The sequence below is a fragment of the Salvelinus fontinalis genome, chromosome 17, assembly GCF_029448725.1.
Source record: "Salvelinus fontinalis isolate EN_2023a chromosome 17, ASM2944872v1, whole genome shotgun sequence".
NCBI classification, from domain to species: Eukaryota; Metazoa; Chordata; class Actinopteri; order Salmoniformes; family Salmonidae; genus Salvelinus; species Salvelinus fontinalis.
Genome location: NC_074681.1, coordinates 37,569,192 through 37,587,480, shown reverse-complemented (window position 1 = coordinate 37,587,480; position 18,289 = coordinate 37,569,192). Strand labels below are relative to the sequence as shown.

At 43.7% G+C, this 18,289-nt stretch overlaps 1 protein-coding gene across 1 annotated transcript; it reads left to right on the top strand.

Annotated features, from left to right (window-relative positions):
* The first annotated feature begins 833 nt into the window (after positions 1-833).
* On the top strand, positions 834-4,918 carry otol1a (otolin 1a). Its single transcript, XM_055867310.1, has 5 exons — positions 834-890; positions 1,050-1,571; positions 1,795-1,884; positions 3,542-3,613; positions 3,787-4,918. The coding sequence occupies exons 2-5, from the start codon at positions 1,076-1,078 to the stop codon at positions 4,674-4,676; spliced, it is 1,548 nt and encodes a 515-aa protein (XP_055723285.1). The 5' UTR covers positions 834-890; positions 1,050-1,075; the 3' UTR covers positions 4,677-4,918.
* The last annotated feature ends 13,371 nt before the right edge of the window (positions 4,919-18,289 follow it).

Here is an 18,289-nt window from a genome sequence, read left to right as displayed (position 1 = left end):
TCAGAACACCTCCCCAGGTGTTTCTTTTCTTTTCTTTAAAAATAAAGAAAAAGTTGCACTCTGTGTCTGCATTGATCATGACTTCAGTCACGGGACAATCAAGCAGGGTCATGTTTCGGTGTAGGAGCCTTGAGAAGGAACCTGTCATGAGGCACCTAAAGCTTCAGAGGAGCACATGCCAATAGCGACTGCTGGTGTTGGTTTCACAGACGAGGCCACAGTACAGCATCGGAGGGGGTTCAAACTTCAAGCCTCAAACCACACCCCATCCGGTGTCAAGATAGAGGGTTGACATCCTACCTATAAAGCCCTCAGAGGAGTTGTAAAAGTCAGCAGTACTGGGTTTCCTAAAAGTTGGTGGGATGTTAGATCAAGGTGGTTATGGAGGCTCGTTTGAGAAATGTATCCCTCCCTCTGCGGTTGTGTTTTGGTCCCTTTCCGCTTTGAGGCGGTGCCAGTGTGGTGTGGTCGCCCTGATGCCTGACCGTACGGTCCTGCCACCATCTCATATGGGGTATGATCCATTACTAACAGGTGTGTGTGTGTGTGCGCGTGTCTGCGTGTTTGTGTGTGTTCATGTGCATGCACGTCTGTTTGTGGCAGCCATATAGAACATCATATCACACATCACAAAGACACAAGGTGAAAGGAAAGAAAGTCCTGCGTTGTAGTATGTTATTCTAGCACATCATGACCATATCCCTCAGGTTCTCACCTTGTGTCCGTGCCAACCCACCCTTCCTCCAAATCCCCAGTGTGTCCCTTAGTCTTCTCTCATTGGTCAAGCTACGGAGGCAAAAGGCTAGCAGACACAATAAAAGGGAAGAGGTTTGTTGTTGAATCCACCAAATGCAGGGAATGGAATGAACAGCAAACCATTTAATTTAAAGGTAAGCATAGAGTGCTTCATTTGAGGTCACTTTTTATGCGAGGTAACTTTTTTGATTAGGTCAGTCCTCAGAATTGGTCATGAGTTGATAGCTACTTGTTACTAAATGTGATTTACTATCTTCATCTATGTTTATTTTCTCTCTCTCTCCACTTCTCAGATCAATGCACACCAAAAGCCGCTGACATGCTCTCTCTTCGTTTGCTCGCCATTCTCACAACCCTGCTGGCGGTAGTCTTGATGGCGAACCAGTCATCCGCAACCAGAACAACCCGCAGACCAAAGCCTCAGAATACCAAGAAGCCCCCTCGCGGTAGTGGTACCGGAGGAGGTGGTGGAGGGGGAGGAGGTGGCGACCAGCCGGCCCGTCTGGGCTTCAGGCAGACCACCACCACCATGGCCCCCTCCAGTAGCCTGGGCACCGACGAGACCACAGAGGATCCCATGACGGACGCCTACTCCCTGTCGCCCACTGACAGCACCACCTACGCAGGCGACGCCTACCCCACAGAGTTCCACACAGACTCCATGGCGCTCCCTGGGGCCGGCATGGGAAACTATACCCTGGACTACAGCCACTGCTACTTAAACATCTGCGAGTGCTGCCCGCCCGAAAAGGGCCCCATGGGGCCCCCAGGGGAGAGGGGGCCCCCAGGGCCTGGAGCGGAGAGGGGACTTCCAGGTAGACTAAAGAATATAAATTGTGTCGATTTTAGTACAGAGTGACTAAAAGTATACATAGGGATCGTGACTGTACTGGATAGTGACCTTGACTCGTAGTTTGTATTTGGTGTGCTTGCATACAGTATTTTGTGTGTGTGCATGGTGTGTACTCCTAAATAGCTCCTCATATCCCCAACTCCCCTACCTCTGCTCTTCCCCTCCTTCCTTCTGTCTTCTTTCAGGTGTACCTGGAGAGAAAGGTGATGTGGGACTCATTGGACCTCCTGGACTGGATGGTATGCCTGGAGCTACTGGACTTGAAGGAGATAAAGGTTAGCTTGCCAACTCTTAAATACAACTTTTAAAGAACCCCTCATTTCCTGACCTAGAGAGGAAATGCACATTTTGGTTTCACCTCTGAAGAATGACGAAGGCTATTTATACATATTCACAAATTGGGTAGGCAGAGTTCCCCTTGTCCAGTGTCTGTGTACTTTTGCCTATCTTACTCTTTTCTTTTTATTGGCCAGTCTGAGATACAGCTTTTTCTTTGCAACTCTGCCTAGAAGGCCAGCATTCTTGAGTCGCCTCTTCACTGTTGACGTTGAGACTGGTGTTTTGAGGGTACTATTTAATGAAGCTGCCAGTTGAGGACTTGTGAGGCATCTGATTCTCAAACTAGACACTCTAATGTACTTGTCCTCCTGCTCAGTTGTGCACCGGGGCCTCCCACTCCTCTTTCTATTCTGGTTAGAACCAGTTTGCGCTGTTCTGTGAAAGGAGTAGTACACAGCGTTGTATGAGATCTTCCGTTTCTTGGCAATTTCTCGCATGGAATAGCCTTCATTTTTCAGAACAAGAATAGACTGACGAGTTTCAGAAGAAAGTTATTTGTTTCTGGCTATTTTGAGCCTGTAATCGAACCCACAAATGCTGATGCTCCAGATACTCAACTAGTCTAAAGAAGGACAGTTTTATTGCTTCTTTAATCAGAACAAACAATTTTCAGCAGTTTTAAAATAATTGCAAAATGGTTTTCTAATGATCAATTTGTCTTTAAAAATGATAAACGTGCCATTGGAACACAGGAGTGATGGTTGCTGATAATCGGCCTCTGTACGCCTGTGTAGATATTCCATAAAAAATCTGCCGTTTCCAGCTACAGTAGTCATTTACAACATAAACGATGTCTGCACTGTATTTCTGATCAATTTGATGTTATTTTTATGGACCAAAAATTAGATTTTCTTTCAAAAACAAGGACATTTTGATGTGACCCCAAACTTTTGAATGGTAGTGTATATATGTTATTTTTTTATACAGACTAGCTTAAAAATAAGTGACAAATTGAGAAATTATGATTATGATAACTTTCTGGTTAAGAATGTGGAGGTGCAAAAACAGACGTTTATTGCACCATGGCTCAGGCGGCCAAGGGGACATAAGGCTTTTTCGATCATCTCAGTCACAAAAAGGAATAACTTTGAAGCTGTTTCTGATTCATAAACAATTCCATGCTGGTGGGTGGTAACATTAAAACAAAACCCAGCCCTGAATTAAAACGTAGACAGAAAATAAATTGTATTTCACATCATAGTAAAAGACACCACATTTCCATGGATTTTCACAAAGTATTTATATTTGTCACTTCAAGCCCAAATATATAATACTTTGACTAAAAGAAAGGATGACTTATTGACTTAAATCGTTGTTCAACATCATGGGTAAGCTCTGGCCATCGTCTTTCAGCTCAAAAAAAGTGGATTTCTACTGGTGTAGGTGTTTAAAGAATGTAATCTTGGTTTTTACATTTATTGCCCAAAGTGTTAGCTACTATGCTATCTGTTATCTCATTCTTGAACACGTCGCTTTCTGGTGCTGATTTCAACAAATCTCTAACTTTGATCTAAAATGGAGCATTAATGCTGGGGACTGATATCTATACCCACATGTTTAAGACACCAATCCTTCTCTCTTTCTATTTGATAGGTGACAAAGGTGATCAAGGAGACACGGGGATGTCTGGTGCTCCAGGGATACTTGGGAAACAGGGGCAGAAAGGTATACAATGTTCCTTAGATGTCATCAGAGTAGAGTAGCCCTAGTATAATGCTATTGCTAGAAGACCACACTCTATTAGGGGAGAACAGTCATCTTATTAGACTGAATGTCAACTGTTATTTCACTATCAAAGACTTTCTTGCAACAGTAAGTGACTAATTTCCTTCTCACAGGTGACTTGGGCCCCAAAGGAGAAAAAGGAGAAACAGGCCTCCCTGGCTTGAAAGGAGACCTGGGAGAAAGCGGAAAGCCTGGGCGGAATGGGACCCAGGGCGAGAAAGGTGACCTGGGTAGAATAGGCCCTGCAGGTCCCTCCGGGTTGACTGGCCCAATGGGACAGAATGGCCAAAAGGGAGAGATGGGGGAGTGTCCAACTGGCGAGAAGGGAGAGAAAGGGGAGGCGGGCTTACCTGGCCCCCCTGGGCCGAGGGGGTTGTTGGGACCCCCGGGAGTAAATGGAACCAATGGTCTACCAGGACCTGTAGGTCTGAGGGGTCAGCTAGGCTCCCCGGGAGGGAAAGGGGAGGCAGGGGGGCGGGGGCCTCCGGGTCCCCCAGGCTTGAGGGGCATGCCTGGGCCGAAAGGAGAGAAAGGCCCCAAGGGCCCACGAGGTGTGCGGGGTCCCAAGGGCCCCCAGGGGGAGACCGCAGAGCAGATACGCTCTGCCTTCAGCGTGGGCCTCTTCCCCAGCAAGTCCTTCCCCCCTCCAGGCCTTCCCGTCAAGTTCGACAAGGTCCTCTACAATGAAGAGGAACACTGGGACCCAATGCTCAGCAAGTTCAATTGCACCCACCCCGGGGTCTATGTGTTCTCCTACCACATCACCGTGCGCAATCGGCCCCTGCGTGCCGCACTGGTGATTAACGGCGTGAAGAAGCTGCGGACGCGTGACTCCTTGTACGGTCAGGACATCGACCAGGCGTCCAATCTGGCTCTGCTGCGTCTGGCATCAGGGGACCAGGTATGGCTGGAGACGCTGAGGGACTGGAACGGAGTCTACTCCAGCAGCGAAGACGACAGCACCTTCACTGGCTTCCTGCTCTATGCTGACCCCAAGGCCTGACCTACGACCTCGCCTGTGAACCCGACTTGACCTCTGCATGACCTTTATCTGACAACTCTGCATCCCCTCCAAACTCTTTGCACTACTCTGCTAAATTATCTCTGTCAATATTGCTATTGCTACTGCTACTACCTATGTTCCTGCGTATTGCTATCAAAACAATCTGACCAAATGCTTGCTGTATTTGGATGGGAAAGGCTGTACGCGTTCTGACAATGCAATAAAACACTGCTAATGCTTGACATGAATATTGTGTGAGTATATAGACTTGAACATATCTAGACTTCACTGATCTTAGCCTTAGATTCAATGAGATCAAGCGTTAACCGGCGATAACCCACACCCGCATAGCTAATGTTTTGGCGGTGTCGGACATGTAGCTGTGTTGGAGCTGTCAAGTTGGTGAGCAGCTGCTCTTAATAGTTGTCACAAAGCCACACCTGCCCAACTCGCATTAGAAGTTCAGAGTGAGAAAGTGTAGTCTATACATAAATAATGTCACAAAATCATAAAACAAAATAATGAGGATTTCTATTAGCCTAATCGAGGTGTAGACTACATCTCACATTCCAGTGTTTGAACTTGTAAACAAGGCTGCATGGAATTTCTCCTAATGCGTCTCCATGCAGCCAATGGCAATGTCCACTTTAGGTATAATATCAGGAGCTACTTGTGGATTTGACAGCTCTAACGCAGTTCCACCTCCAACACCGCCAAAACAACCGTTATGCGGATGTCGGCCAATGCGGATCTGATTGAATAGAGCCCTTGGTTTTGTCAACTGCCCACTCCCAGCTCTGGTTAGGGACAGTTTCACCCATTACTACTTGAATGTGCTCCTTACAGTAATGAGCCTTCATCATTGTTGTGTCATAGAAATACAGCTCCAAGGTCTGGGAGGGATGGTGGTTGATATATGAATGCATTATGTATTAAAGCCAACTAATGTACTCGTATATGGTCACCACCAAAATATGTCTGATTGAAACTTACATTTTATTTCTCCCACTAGAGGGCACTGGGATATCACAGTTTGAAGAGGGCTGAATGAGGATTGTATTGATTGTACAGTATCATGTAAAAAAAAATCATGTTTAAATACATGAAAATAATGTTGATATTCATGAAAAGGAATATCAACAGCACAAACACACACACATGCTATACATATTTGTGTTACACTATCCAAGCACCGATAGCCAAATAGAATTAGAAATCTAAATAAAGCAGGTTTATACTCTGTAATTACTTAAACAATAAGGCACGAGGGGATGTGATATATGGCCAATATACCACGGCTAAGGGCTGTTCTTGGGGACGATGCAACGTAGAATTTATGACCAGTCTATGACCTCCCTATAACTACATGATGTCATCTTCTTGGAGTTGGATGGAGGGAAAGCAGACTATTTGTTTATGAGATTGATTCTTTTAAAAGGCATTAAAAAAAAAGCTAAACAGAAATGCATGGAATAAAATATAATTCAGAATAACTTAAATTCTATTTCAAGTATTTTTGTTTTGAATATTTAAGCTGGTGTATAATATAATTTTTGAAATAATAATAATACATTTAATTTGTATAATAATACATTTAATTACAGTGTTATCTCAAAGCTCTACATAGGCAAAAACAGTGAAAAAATAAATAACAGCAAAAAATATAAAAACATCATACATTTAGTATCAAGGCAGGAAAAAGCAATAGTAGGCTAGGTGCTAAAATGACTTTCCAGATTAGGTCTATAAGAAAGACAGTCCGTAGAAATGTGTTTTAAGGCTCATTTTAAAAGTTCTGATTGTTGGAGTGGTCTCAGATGGTCAGGGAGAGCAATCCATAGGTCGAGGGGGAAGGCAGTAGAATGCCCAGTCCCCAATAGTAAGGAGACGTGTCTTCGGGACTTGAAGCAGTGGTGAGTTGCTGGAGCGGAGAGTGTAAGGTGGCTCTTCGATAAAAGAAAAAAAAAAAATTTGGTCGCTGTTGTAGGTGGGAATCAATCCATTCAAGACTTTAAACACGAGTTGGAGGATTTTAAAGTCAATCTTACAGTTGGCCAGTAGCTAGTGGAGTTCAGCAAAGAAGGGAGTGATGTGGGATAACGTTTTGGTCCTGGTTAGGACTCTAGAAGCACTATTCTGGAGAAGCTGTAGCCTCTGCAATGATTTGGCTGGAAGGCCCCCAAACAGAGCATTGCCGTAGTTGATCCGAGAGAAGATGAAGGCGATAGTTTGAGCTGGGCGATGTTTCTTAGATGGAAAAAATATATGTTTTGCAGTTATGTTTTATGTGGGCATCAAATGACAAAGAAGGATCAAACTTGACTCACATGTTGGAGATGACAGAGGACATATGGATGGCTTGACCGTCAATTGTAGGGCAGATGTTTCTACCACTGGTGACCAGCTTGGGTGTCCCAATAAGCATAGCCTCAGTATTGCTGCTGTTGGAGGAAGTTCTCTTTCATTCATGCCCTGATGTCATCTAGGCAGCTGCCAAGTTTTGATAAGGCTGAGAGGGTGTCCAGTTTGGTGTTAATATATACCTGGGCATCGTCAGCGTAGCGGTGGAAGTTATAGTTATAGTCTCTGAGGATTTGGCCGAGAGGGAGCATGTAGAATAGGTCACAGCACTGACCCCTGTGGGACACTGCATGTGACTGTAGACTCCTCCGACCTGGACTCTCCAATGGTGATGTATAGCTTCCTGTTGGAGAGGTAGGAGGAGCACTGCAGTGTGCTCTCTGAGACACGGCAAGAGGATGCTGTGGTCAACGGTGTCAAAGGCAGCACTGAGATTTAAGAGGAGGAGGCAAGGTGATCTAAAATCTCAAGCTATCAGTAGGTTGCTGGTAACTTTCACCAGAGCTGTTTCAGTGCTGTGCAAGGGCCGGCAACCAGACTGGAACACTTTGTACAGTTGATTGAAGGTGGTTTGCAACTACCTTCTCCTGTACTTTTGATAGGAATGGGAGGTTGGAGATGGGTCTGTAGTTGAATAGGATGTCATGGCCAAAGTTGAGTTTCCTCAGTAAGGTACCTCCCTGGGCAGCAGGGACTTGTTGATGAGGGTGGTGACAAACTGAAGCAGGTTAGATGAGCAGGTTGAGAGTTTGCCTGTTTGATGGTTCGTCTGATGGCATAGCACGATTTCTTATAAGCACCTGGATTAGTGTCCCACTCCTTGAAAGCCTCAGCTCTAGCCTTTTGCTCGGTGCGTATGTTGCCTGTAATCCATGGCTTCTGGTTGGGATATGTACGTACGGTCAATGTGGGGACAACGTCGTCGATGCACTTATTGATGAAGCCGGTGACTGAGGTGGTATACTCCTCAATGCCAATGGATGAGTTCCGGAACATATTCCAGTCTGTGCTTGCAAAACAGTCCTGTAGTGTAGCATCCACATCATCTGCATTAAAGTCCCCGGCCAGGAGAGCCGCTTCTGGATGAGCATTTTCTTGTCTGCTTATGGCCTTATACAGCTCTTTGAGTGCTGTCTTAGTGCCAGCATTGGTTTGTTGTGGTAAATAGACGGCTACCAAAAAAAGAAGATGAAAACTCACTTGGTTGATAGTGTGGTCTACAGCTTATCCTTAAATTTCGTGACCCAGCTGTTGTTTACAAATATACACACATCCCCACCCCTCGTCTGTTCTGTCCTGCCGATGCATGGAAAACCCAGCCAACTGTATATTATTCGTGTCGTCATTCAGCCACGACTTGGTGAAACATAAGATATTACAGTTTTTAATGTCCCGCTGGTAGGATTGTCTCGAACGGAGATTATCCAGGTTATTCTCCAGTGATTGCACGTTAGCCAATAGAATGGATGGTAGAGATAGGTTACCCACTCGCCGTGAATTCTCACAAGGCACCCCGATCTTAACCCCCTGTATTTCCATCTTTTCTTCACGTGAATGATGGGGATATGGGCTTGGCCTCAGGGAAGCAGTATATCCTTGGTGTCGTACTCATTCAAAAAATACATCTTCATCCAGTTAGAGGTGAGTAATCGCTGTTCTGATATCCAGAAGCTCTTTTTGGTCACATGAGATGGTAGCAGCAACATTATGTACAAAATAAGTTATAAACAATGCAAAAAAAACACAAAATAAAACACTTGGTTGGGAGCCCTCCCCTCCGGCGGCATTAAATTAAAATACTCAACATTCAACACCATAGTCCTCTTCAAGCTCATCACTAAGCTCGGGACCCTGGGACCCAGAACACTTCCCTCTGCAACTGGATCCTGGACTTCCTGACGGGCCGGCCCCAGGTGGTGAGGGTAGACATCAACGCATCAACACCTCTGCCACGCTGACCTTCAACACGTGGTCACCTCAGGAGTGCGTGCTTAGTCCTCTTCTGTACTCCCTGTTCACCCATTACTGGCTGGCCACGCATGACTCCAACACCATTATCAAGTTTGCTGACGACACAACAATGGTAGGCCTGATCACAGACAGCGATGAGACTGCCCACAGGGAGGAGGTCAGAGACTTGGCAATGTTGTGGCAGGACAACAACCTCTGCCTCGATGTCAGTAAAACCAAGGAGCTGATCGTGGACTATAGGAGAAAGAGGGGAGAGCAGGCCCCAATCCACATCGACAGGGCTGTAGTGGAGCGGGTCGAGAGCTTCAAGTTCCTTGGCGACCACATCACTAAGGACTTAACATGGTCAACTCACACTTGCACAGTTGTGAAGAGGGCATGAAAGCTCCTCTTCCATATCGGGATGCTGAAAAGATTTGGCATGAGCCCTCAGATCCTCAAAAAGATTTACAACTGCACCATCAAGAGCATCTTGACTGGCTGCATCACCACTTGTTATGGCAAATGCACCACTCTCAACAGCAAAGCACTACAGAGGGTGGTGCGGATGGCCCAGTATATCTCTGGGGCCATGCTCCCTGCCATCCAAGACCTCTATATCAGGCGGTGTCAGAGAAAGGCCCAAGAAATGTCCAAAGACTTCAGCCACCCAAGCCATAGACTGTTCACTCTGCTTCCGTCTGCAAACAATACCGGAGCATCGGCTTTCAGACCAACAGGCTCCAAGACAGCTTCTACCCCCAAGCCATAAGACTGCTAAATAGCCATACGACTGCTAAATAGTTGTGTAAACGGTTATACGGATTATCTGCATTGACCCTTTCTTGCACTGACTCTATACACACTACACCAGGATTCCCCAACTGATGGCCCATGGGCAAATGTGGTTTTACTTGGCAATCTAAGGTTTCTGAGCACAAAAAAAGAGTAGATATATATATATATATATTTTCATTGTTAGGCATACAAGACTAAAAACACCAGGAAATCAGCTATTTTAATTTTAGAAATCTGTTCCGAAGTATTCCCCCAGATAATAGAGAGACATATGTGATCGTATACAAATAATAATTTATAATAATTGATTGAATTTATATAGCACTTTTCTACTAACTGAGGTACTCAAAGCACTTTACGTACTCACCTCATCCACCATCAATATGTAGCACCCACCTCAGTGATGCACGGCGACCATTTTTGTACCAGAACTCCCACCACACATCAGCTACCAGGTGGAGAGGAGTGATATATGCCAATTAAGAATGAGGGGGATGATTAGGTGGCCATGATGGAATGTGGCCAGGTTGGGAATTTAGATTAAAAAACATGAGCTGGCGCACACCCAGAATAATAGTTTGTGTGGAGGTGCTTACTAACGGCGAATAACCTACAAACTATCAAACTATCAAAATATACACTCCATGTATATTTTCCCAGCAATTTAATGGGTATTTACCAACGTTTCAGCATCACTGTGCCTTCCTCAGGGTGATGTCATGAATACTTGAACCAGGTTATGTAGACACACAGTGCAATTAGTGTAACCAATGACAGTAGTGAGGGGTGTGTCATAATGATTAGGTTAATTCAAATGAATTAGTGAAACTGTTAAAAAATAGTACATGGCATATTAAATATATTACGCTATTGTTATCATATAGGAACATAATGGAATATTGTACATCATATTAGCATCAACATACATTCTTTCATTCAATTTCACATAATAATTTCATATTTCATTTTTGTTACATGTAATCTTTTGGTTCAACCTTAATATATAATGAACATCAACAGGGGGAACATATTAGGTGTACGCTAATAAACTGTAATTTTTTTTCTTCTATTTATAAGACTTGTTCATGAAGGAAAATGGTGTTCATAAGAAGGGCCTGAGATCAAAGTCAATATTCAGACCACTGGGGCTCAATGTTTTTTGAACGATGGTGTGCTACACTAAATAAATATTCAATAGACCTGATGACTGATCATTGAACAACTTAAAAAGGATATTACCGAGATCGCAACCTCAGTTGGAAATTCACAGAAAGCTCTACGACTCGTAGACTACGAGACGAGTTTAATGACCCTATTAAACTGGATGATCTCATTATGAGTAACGCTGACCTTCAGACTAAGATTACAACCGAACTGAAGGAGAGGAAAATCAAGAAGTATAAAGCGATTTGGAAGATAAGAACAACGGACTAATATGTCTCTGGCGAGACTCTGAGCACAAGAAACCCCAAAAATGGAAGAGACAAGCCGATGACAGACGTCGTGCGCCTCTGTCAGACCAACTATCCACAGACAACGCTAACTCTGGCTCCTCTACCAACAGTGAGCGCTTTTTCTACAACAGAGGGCGGGGACACCGGGGACAACGTCGAGGCCAACACCCCCAGCACGTAAGAGGGTTCGACGCATACGTCGGGGGAAGAAGAAATCCACTACCATCCCGCGACACCTATCAATTGAGACCCAGGATGAGCCCCCAGTCCAACAGGAGCTAAATGTCTTCAATTTATCAAGTAAGATAATGACATCCGCTCACCTCAGTGTTCTGAATAAGGGGTTAACATGTGTACCCACTGCATACATTAATGACTTTGATGTCCAGATAGATCTATTCAAGTTTTTCTGTAATCTGAGATTGCGTGAGCTCTTTGATAAGAGTGAAATTTACATGACTCCACTTGAAATGTCATCCTCAGTGAGATGTATACATAGGTCTACCACACTAATCAATAGATCTACGTGTCCTACCGTGAGTCAAGGAGGAGATGGAGCCATTAACCCAGTTGAGGCACCTGAGAACTCTGAGAGAACCACATTTAGAGCAAAAAGTTCATTCGTACCTCCCCCCAAACGTAATGCATCCATAGAAACCTTCTGTAGGATTGTTGAAAATGATGTAGGTGACTTACTGAAAGACAAACAGAAACACAAGTCCTACTATAATCTGAGTAGAGACGAGAGAATGGCTCTTAAAACCTGTTGAGGCTGGGGGCGCTGTTGTCACTATTTATGCTAATCGTGTAATTTTTGAAACCGCTTCCCACAAAATTCTTGATCGTACAATATGCATATTATTATTATTATTGGATAGAAAACAGTCTATAGTTTCTATAGGAGTTGAAATTTTGTCTCTAAGTGGAACAGAACCCATTCTACAGTAATTTCCCTGACATGGAGTCAGATTTCAGAAATGTTGGCCCCTGATCTGGAGTCAGTTAAAAGGCCACAGTTATTGCTATGAGTATACGGACACTGCTTACGTCTTCCCCTGGATGCCTTTACGTGATGACGATTTGAATGGGGTCGATTGCGCGTTCACAGGCACTATAAATTAAAAAACCCTGTAGCTAGTAAGTCTTTTGGAGCTGCGTTATGCGCGTGGAGGACACCGACCCGCACCTGTTCCAAGCATTAGTGGAGGGAGTAATATTACTCTGGTCATGTTTCTACTCGTTATAGGAGTTAAAAACATCATAAGGTAGTTAATTTAAAGCGTTTTATAGCAATTTATATCCGTTTAGTGCGATTTTGGGACATTTATTTCTGAAACGCTGTGAATGGCTGGGCACGCTTCCAGTTCATCCCGAACGCAGTTGGCATTTCCACATGGCAAGAGGACAGCTTTCCACCAAAAGACGATTAGACCCAAGAAAGGATCCTTTGCCCAAGATACTGATGGAAGAACAGCTCAAAGTAGGACATTTTTATTATGATAAATCGTGTTTCTGTCGAAAAATGTTAGTGGCTTAGGACGCCATGTTTTTTGACGTAGCTTCGCTTGGCGCAAACTGTATTGAAAAGTAAGGATAATTTAAAAAATGTAATTCCGCGATTGTATTGTAAGAATTAAATTGTCTATCAATCCCTGTCCACCCTATATTTTTTAGTCACGTTTATGAGTATTTATGTATAAGAGTAGATCACTGTCTAATATGGCGCACGGACATTTTCTCACCAGCTGGGCTACATTTCACATTGTCTAACCATGATTTTGGTGGCTAAATATGCACATTTTCGAACAAACTGTATATGTATGTTGTAATGTGATGTTACAGGGGTGTCATCTGAAGAATTCTGAGAAGGTTAGTGAAAAAAATAATATATTTTGGCGATGTTGACGTTATCGCTCACTTTGGCTAGAATCAATGCTGGGCTGCTATGTGCTATGTGCTATGCTAATATAACGATTTATTGTGTTTTCGCTGTAAGACACTTAGAAAATCTGAAATATTGTCTGTATTCACAGGATCTGTGTCTTTCGATTAGTGTATGCTGTGTATTTTTACGAAATGTTTGATGATTAGTAAGTAGGTAAACACGTTGCTCTATGTAGTTATTCTAGTCCATTTGTGACGGTGGGTGCAATTGTAACCTATGCCATCTACCTGAAATATGCACATTTTTCTAACAAAACCTATCCCATACCATAAATATGTTATCAGACTGTCATCTGATGAGTTTTTTTCTTGGTTAGGGGCTATAAATATCTTAGTTTAGCCGAATTGGTGATAGCTACTGGTGTTGGTGGACAAATAAAAGATGGTGGATTATGCTAATGTGTTTTTAGGTAATAGATTTACATCTTTACATATTGTGTCTTCCCTGTAAAACATTTTAAAAATCGGACATGTTGGCTGGATTCACAAGATCTGTGTCTTTCATTAGCTGTATTGGACTTTAATGTGTGAAAGTTAAATATTTAAAAAAAGTATTTTTTTTGAATTTCGCGGCTCTGCCTTTTCAGTGGGGGTGGGGGGGGAGTGCCGCTAGCGGCACCCTCATCCTAGACAGGTTAAGGACTTAAGGTCAGATCCTTCGTTTATCATAAAAAAATGTGACAAAGGAAAAGGAATTTGTGTACAAAACAAATGTGACTATGTGAATGCATGTCGCCGACAACTATCTAAAGGTGACTTCTATCGCAAACTGAATTGTGACCCTAACCTGGAATTCCAGCATAATATCTCATCCACAGCTATGTGCGGATAGTATGCATCCCCTTCCCCTCAAGAATGGTCTACCATATTGCCAGTTATGCAGGGTTAAACGGATCTGTGGCCACCAGACAGATTTTGACAGCAATGCCAAAATAATGACAGATAAATTCAAAATGAGAGGCTACAAGGACAAAAGTCTTGATGCTGCAATGATGAAAATATCTCAAAAACCAAGAGAGGAATTACTAAAAACTCAACCAAAGAAGAAAAACAACGCAACCATCGTTTGCACTAAATACACCAAGGGTTCAGAGAAAATGAACGCAATCCTAAAAAAGCACTGGCATATTCTGGAAACAGACAAAACAATCGCACACCTCTTCAAGGAACCCCCACTGGTGGTCTATAAGCGTGGTCGCAATATTGGAGATAGTTTGGTGAGATCTGACATGCCCCCTGAGCCCACTCAGACACTCTTGACACCTATCCCAAATGGGAACTACAAATGTGACTCATGCGCACAGTGCATTATAGTGCACAATAGCACTATAAAAACGTCTTTCTTCAGACACCCACATACAGGTCAACATCCCTGTTAGGGGTATCATCTCATGCAAGACCAAGGGAGTAATCTATCTCAGCACCTGTTCATGTGGAAAAGCCTACGTAGGACAAACGAAAAGACAGTTAAAACAACCCATAGCTGAACACCGCAGCTCAATCAGGTGTAAGAACATTGACTATCCGGAAGCGGCTCACTTTGTTGAAGCTAACCATCCAATCTCCTCCCTCAAATACACAGGCATTGTGCATGTTGCTCTACCAAGGACAGGAGGTCGAGAACATCGAGATCCTACTACTACAAAGCGAGGCTTACTGGATATCCTATCTAAAATCATTGACCCCTAGTGGTCTGAATATTGACTTTGATCTCAGGCCCTTCTTATGAACACCATTTTCCTTTATGAACAAGTCGTATAAATTGAAAAATATTTTTTTTACAGCTTATTAGCGTACACCTAATATGTCCCCCCCGTTGATGATGCTCATTATATATTAAGGTTCAACCAAAAGATTACATGTAACAAAAATGAAATATTAAATGATTATGTGAAAATGAATGAAACGATGTATGTTGATGCTAATATGATGTACAATATTCCATTATATTTCTATATGACAACAATAGCGTAATATATACTGCTCAAAAAAATAAATGGAACACTAAAATAACACATCCTAGATCTGAATGAATGAAATATTCTTATTAAATACTTTTTTCTTTACATAGTTGAATGTGCTGACAACAAAATCACACAAAAATTATCAATGTAAATCAAATTTATCAACCCATGGAGGTCTGGATTTGGAGTCAAACTCAAAATTAAAGTGGAAAACCACACTACAGGCTGATCCAACTTTGATGTAATGTCCTTAAAACAAGTGAAAATGAGGCTCAGTAGTGTGTGTGGCCTCCACGTGCCTGTATGACCTCCCTACAACGCCTGGGCATGCTCCTGGTGAGGTGGCGGATGGTCTCCTGAGGGATCTCCTCCCAGACCTGGACTAAAGCATCCGCCAACTCCTGGACAGTCTGTGGTGCAACGTGGCGTTGGTGGATGGAGCGAGACATGATGTCCCAGATGTGCTCAATTGGATTCAGGTCTGATGAACGGGCGGGCCAGTCCATAGCATCAATCCCTTCCTCTTGCAGGAACTGCTGACACACTCCAGCCACATGAGGTCTAGCATTGTCTTGCATTAGGAGGAACCCAGGGCCAACCGCACCAGCATATGGTCTCACAAGGGGTCTGAGGATCTCATCTTGGTACCTAATGGCAGTCAGGCTACCTCTGGCGAGCACATGGAGGGCTGTACGGCCCCCCCAAAGAAATGCCACCCCACACCATGACTGACCCACCGCCAAACCGGTCATGCTGGAGGATGTTGCAGGCAACAGAACGTTCTCCACGGCGTCTCCAGACTCTGTCACGTCTGTCACATGTGCTCAGTGTGAACCTGCTTTCATCTGTGAAGAGCACAGGGCGCCAGTGGCGAATTTGCCAATCTTGGTGTTATCTGGCAAATGCCAAACGTCCTGCACGGTGTTGGGCTGTAAGCACAACCCCCACCTGTGGACGTCGGGCCCTCATACCACCCTCATGGAGTCTGTTTCTGACCGTTTGAGCAGACACATGCACATTTGTGGCCTGCTGGAGGTCATTTTGCAGGGCTCTGGCAGTGCTCCTCCTGGTCCTCCTTGCACAAAGGCGGAGGTAGCGGTCCTGCTGCTGGGTTGTTGCTCTCCTACGGCCTCCTCCACGTCTCCTGATGTACTGGCCTTTCTCCTGGTAGCGCCTCCATGCTCTGGACACTACGCTGACAGACACAGCAAACCTTCTTGCCACAGCTCGCATTGATGTGCCATCCTGGATGCTGCACTACCTGAGCCACTTGTGTGGGTTGTAGACTCTGTCTCATGCTACCACTAGAGTGAAAGCACCGCCAGCATTCAAAAGTGACCAAAACATCAGCCAGGAAGCATAGGAACTGAGAAGTGGTCTGTGGTCACCACCTGCAGAACCACTCCTTTATTCGGCGTGTCTTGCTAATTGCCTATAATTTTCACCTGTTGTCTATTCCATTTGCACAAGAGCATGTGAAATTTATTGTCAATCAGTGTTGCTTCCTAAGTGGACAGTTTGATTTCACAGAAGTGTGATTGACTTGGAGTTACATTGTGTTGTTTAAGTGTTCCCTTTATTTTTTTGAGCAGTGTATTTAATATGCCATGTACTATTTTTTAACAGTTTCACTAATTCATTTGAATTAACCTAATCATTTGACACACCCCTCACTACTGTCATTGGTTACACTAATTGCACTGTGTGTCTACATAACCTGGTTCAAGTATTCATGACATCACCCTGAGGAAGGCACAGTGAATGCCCGAAACATTGGGAAATACCCATTAAATTGCTGGGAGAATATACATGGAGTGTGTGACTTTCTTTATTTTGATAGTTTACAGGTTGGGAATTTAGCCATGACACCTGGGTTAACACCCCAACTCTTACAATAAGCACCATGGGATTTTGAATAACCACAGAGAGTCAGGACACCCGTTTTAACATCCAATCTGAAAGACGGCTCGCTACACAGGACAATGTTCCCAAATGCAATCAAGGTTTGAAGTGATTATGTTTTAGTCAAATATTTCATCTGTTTAGGCTTCATGCGGTCAGTTTGCATTCAATTTCTTTTATTTTTTGTTATTATGTTACGACCCCTGACCAACAACAACAAAAAATCTGAAAGTGTACAGTTGAAGTCGGACGTTTACAGACACTTAGGTTGGAGTCATTAAAACTCGTTTTTCAACCACTCCACAAATTTCTTGTTAACAAACTGTAGTTTTGGCAAGTCGGTTAGGACATCTACTTTGTGCATGACACAAGTCATTTTTCCAACAATTGTTTACAGAAAGATTATTTCACTTATAATTCACTGTATCACAATTCCAGTGGGTCAGACGTTTACATACATTAAGTTGACTGTGTCTTTAAACATGGCTTTAGAAGCTTCTGATAGGCTAATTGACATCATTTGAGGCAATTGGAGGTGTACCTGGGATGTATTTCAAGGCCTACCTTCAAACTCAGTGCCTCTTTGCTTGACATCATGGGAAAATCAAAAGAAATCATCCAAGACCTCAGATTTTTTTTTGTAGTCCTCCACAAGTCTGGTTCATCCTTGAGAACAATTTCCAAATGCCTGAAGGTACCACGTTCATCTGTCAAACAATAGCATGCAAGTATAAACACCATGGGACCACACAGCCGTCATACCGCTCAGGAAGGAGACGCGTTCTGTCTCCTGTCTTCGCACTTTGGTGCGAAAAGTGCAAATCAATCCCAGAACAAAAGCAAAGGACCTTGTGAAGATGCTGGAGGAAACAGGTAAAAAGTATCTCTATCCACAGTAAAACGAGTCCTATATCGACATAATCTGAAAGGCCGCTCATCAAGGATGAAGCCACTGCTCCAAAACCGCCATAAAAAAGCCAGACTACTGTTTGCAACTGCACATGGGGACAAAGATTGTACTTTTTGGAGAAATGTCCTCTGGTCTGATGAAACAAAAATAGAACTGTTTGGCCATAATGACCATCATTATGTTTGTAGGAAAAAGGGGAGGTGCTTGCAGGCCGCAGAACACTATCCCAACCGTGAAGCACGGGGTGGCAGCATCATGTTTTGGGGATGCTTTGCTGCAGGAGGGACTGGTGCACTTCACAAAATAGATGGCATCATGAGGAAGGACAAT

Excerpts from the sequence above, each read along its gene's own strand:
- otol1a (XM_055867310.1), top strand. The coding sequence starts at position 1,076 with ATGCTCTCTCTTCGTTTGCTCGCCATTCTCACAACCCTGCTGGCGGTA. Across the intron at positions 1,572-1,794 it reads AGCGGAGAGGGGACTTCCAG|GTGTACCTGGAGAGAAAGGT; the intron begins GTAGACTAAAGA and ends GTCTTCTTTCAG. Across the intron at positions 3,614-3,786 it reads TGGGAAACAGGGGCAGAAAG|GTGACTTGGGCCCCAAAGGA; the intron begins GTATACAATGTT and ends TCCTTCTCACAG.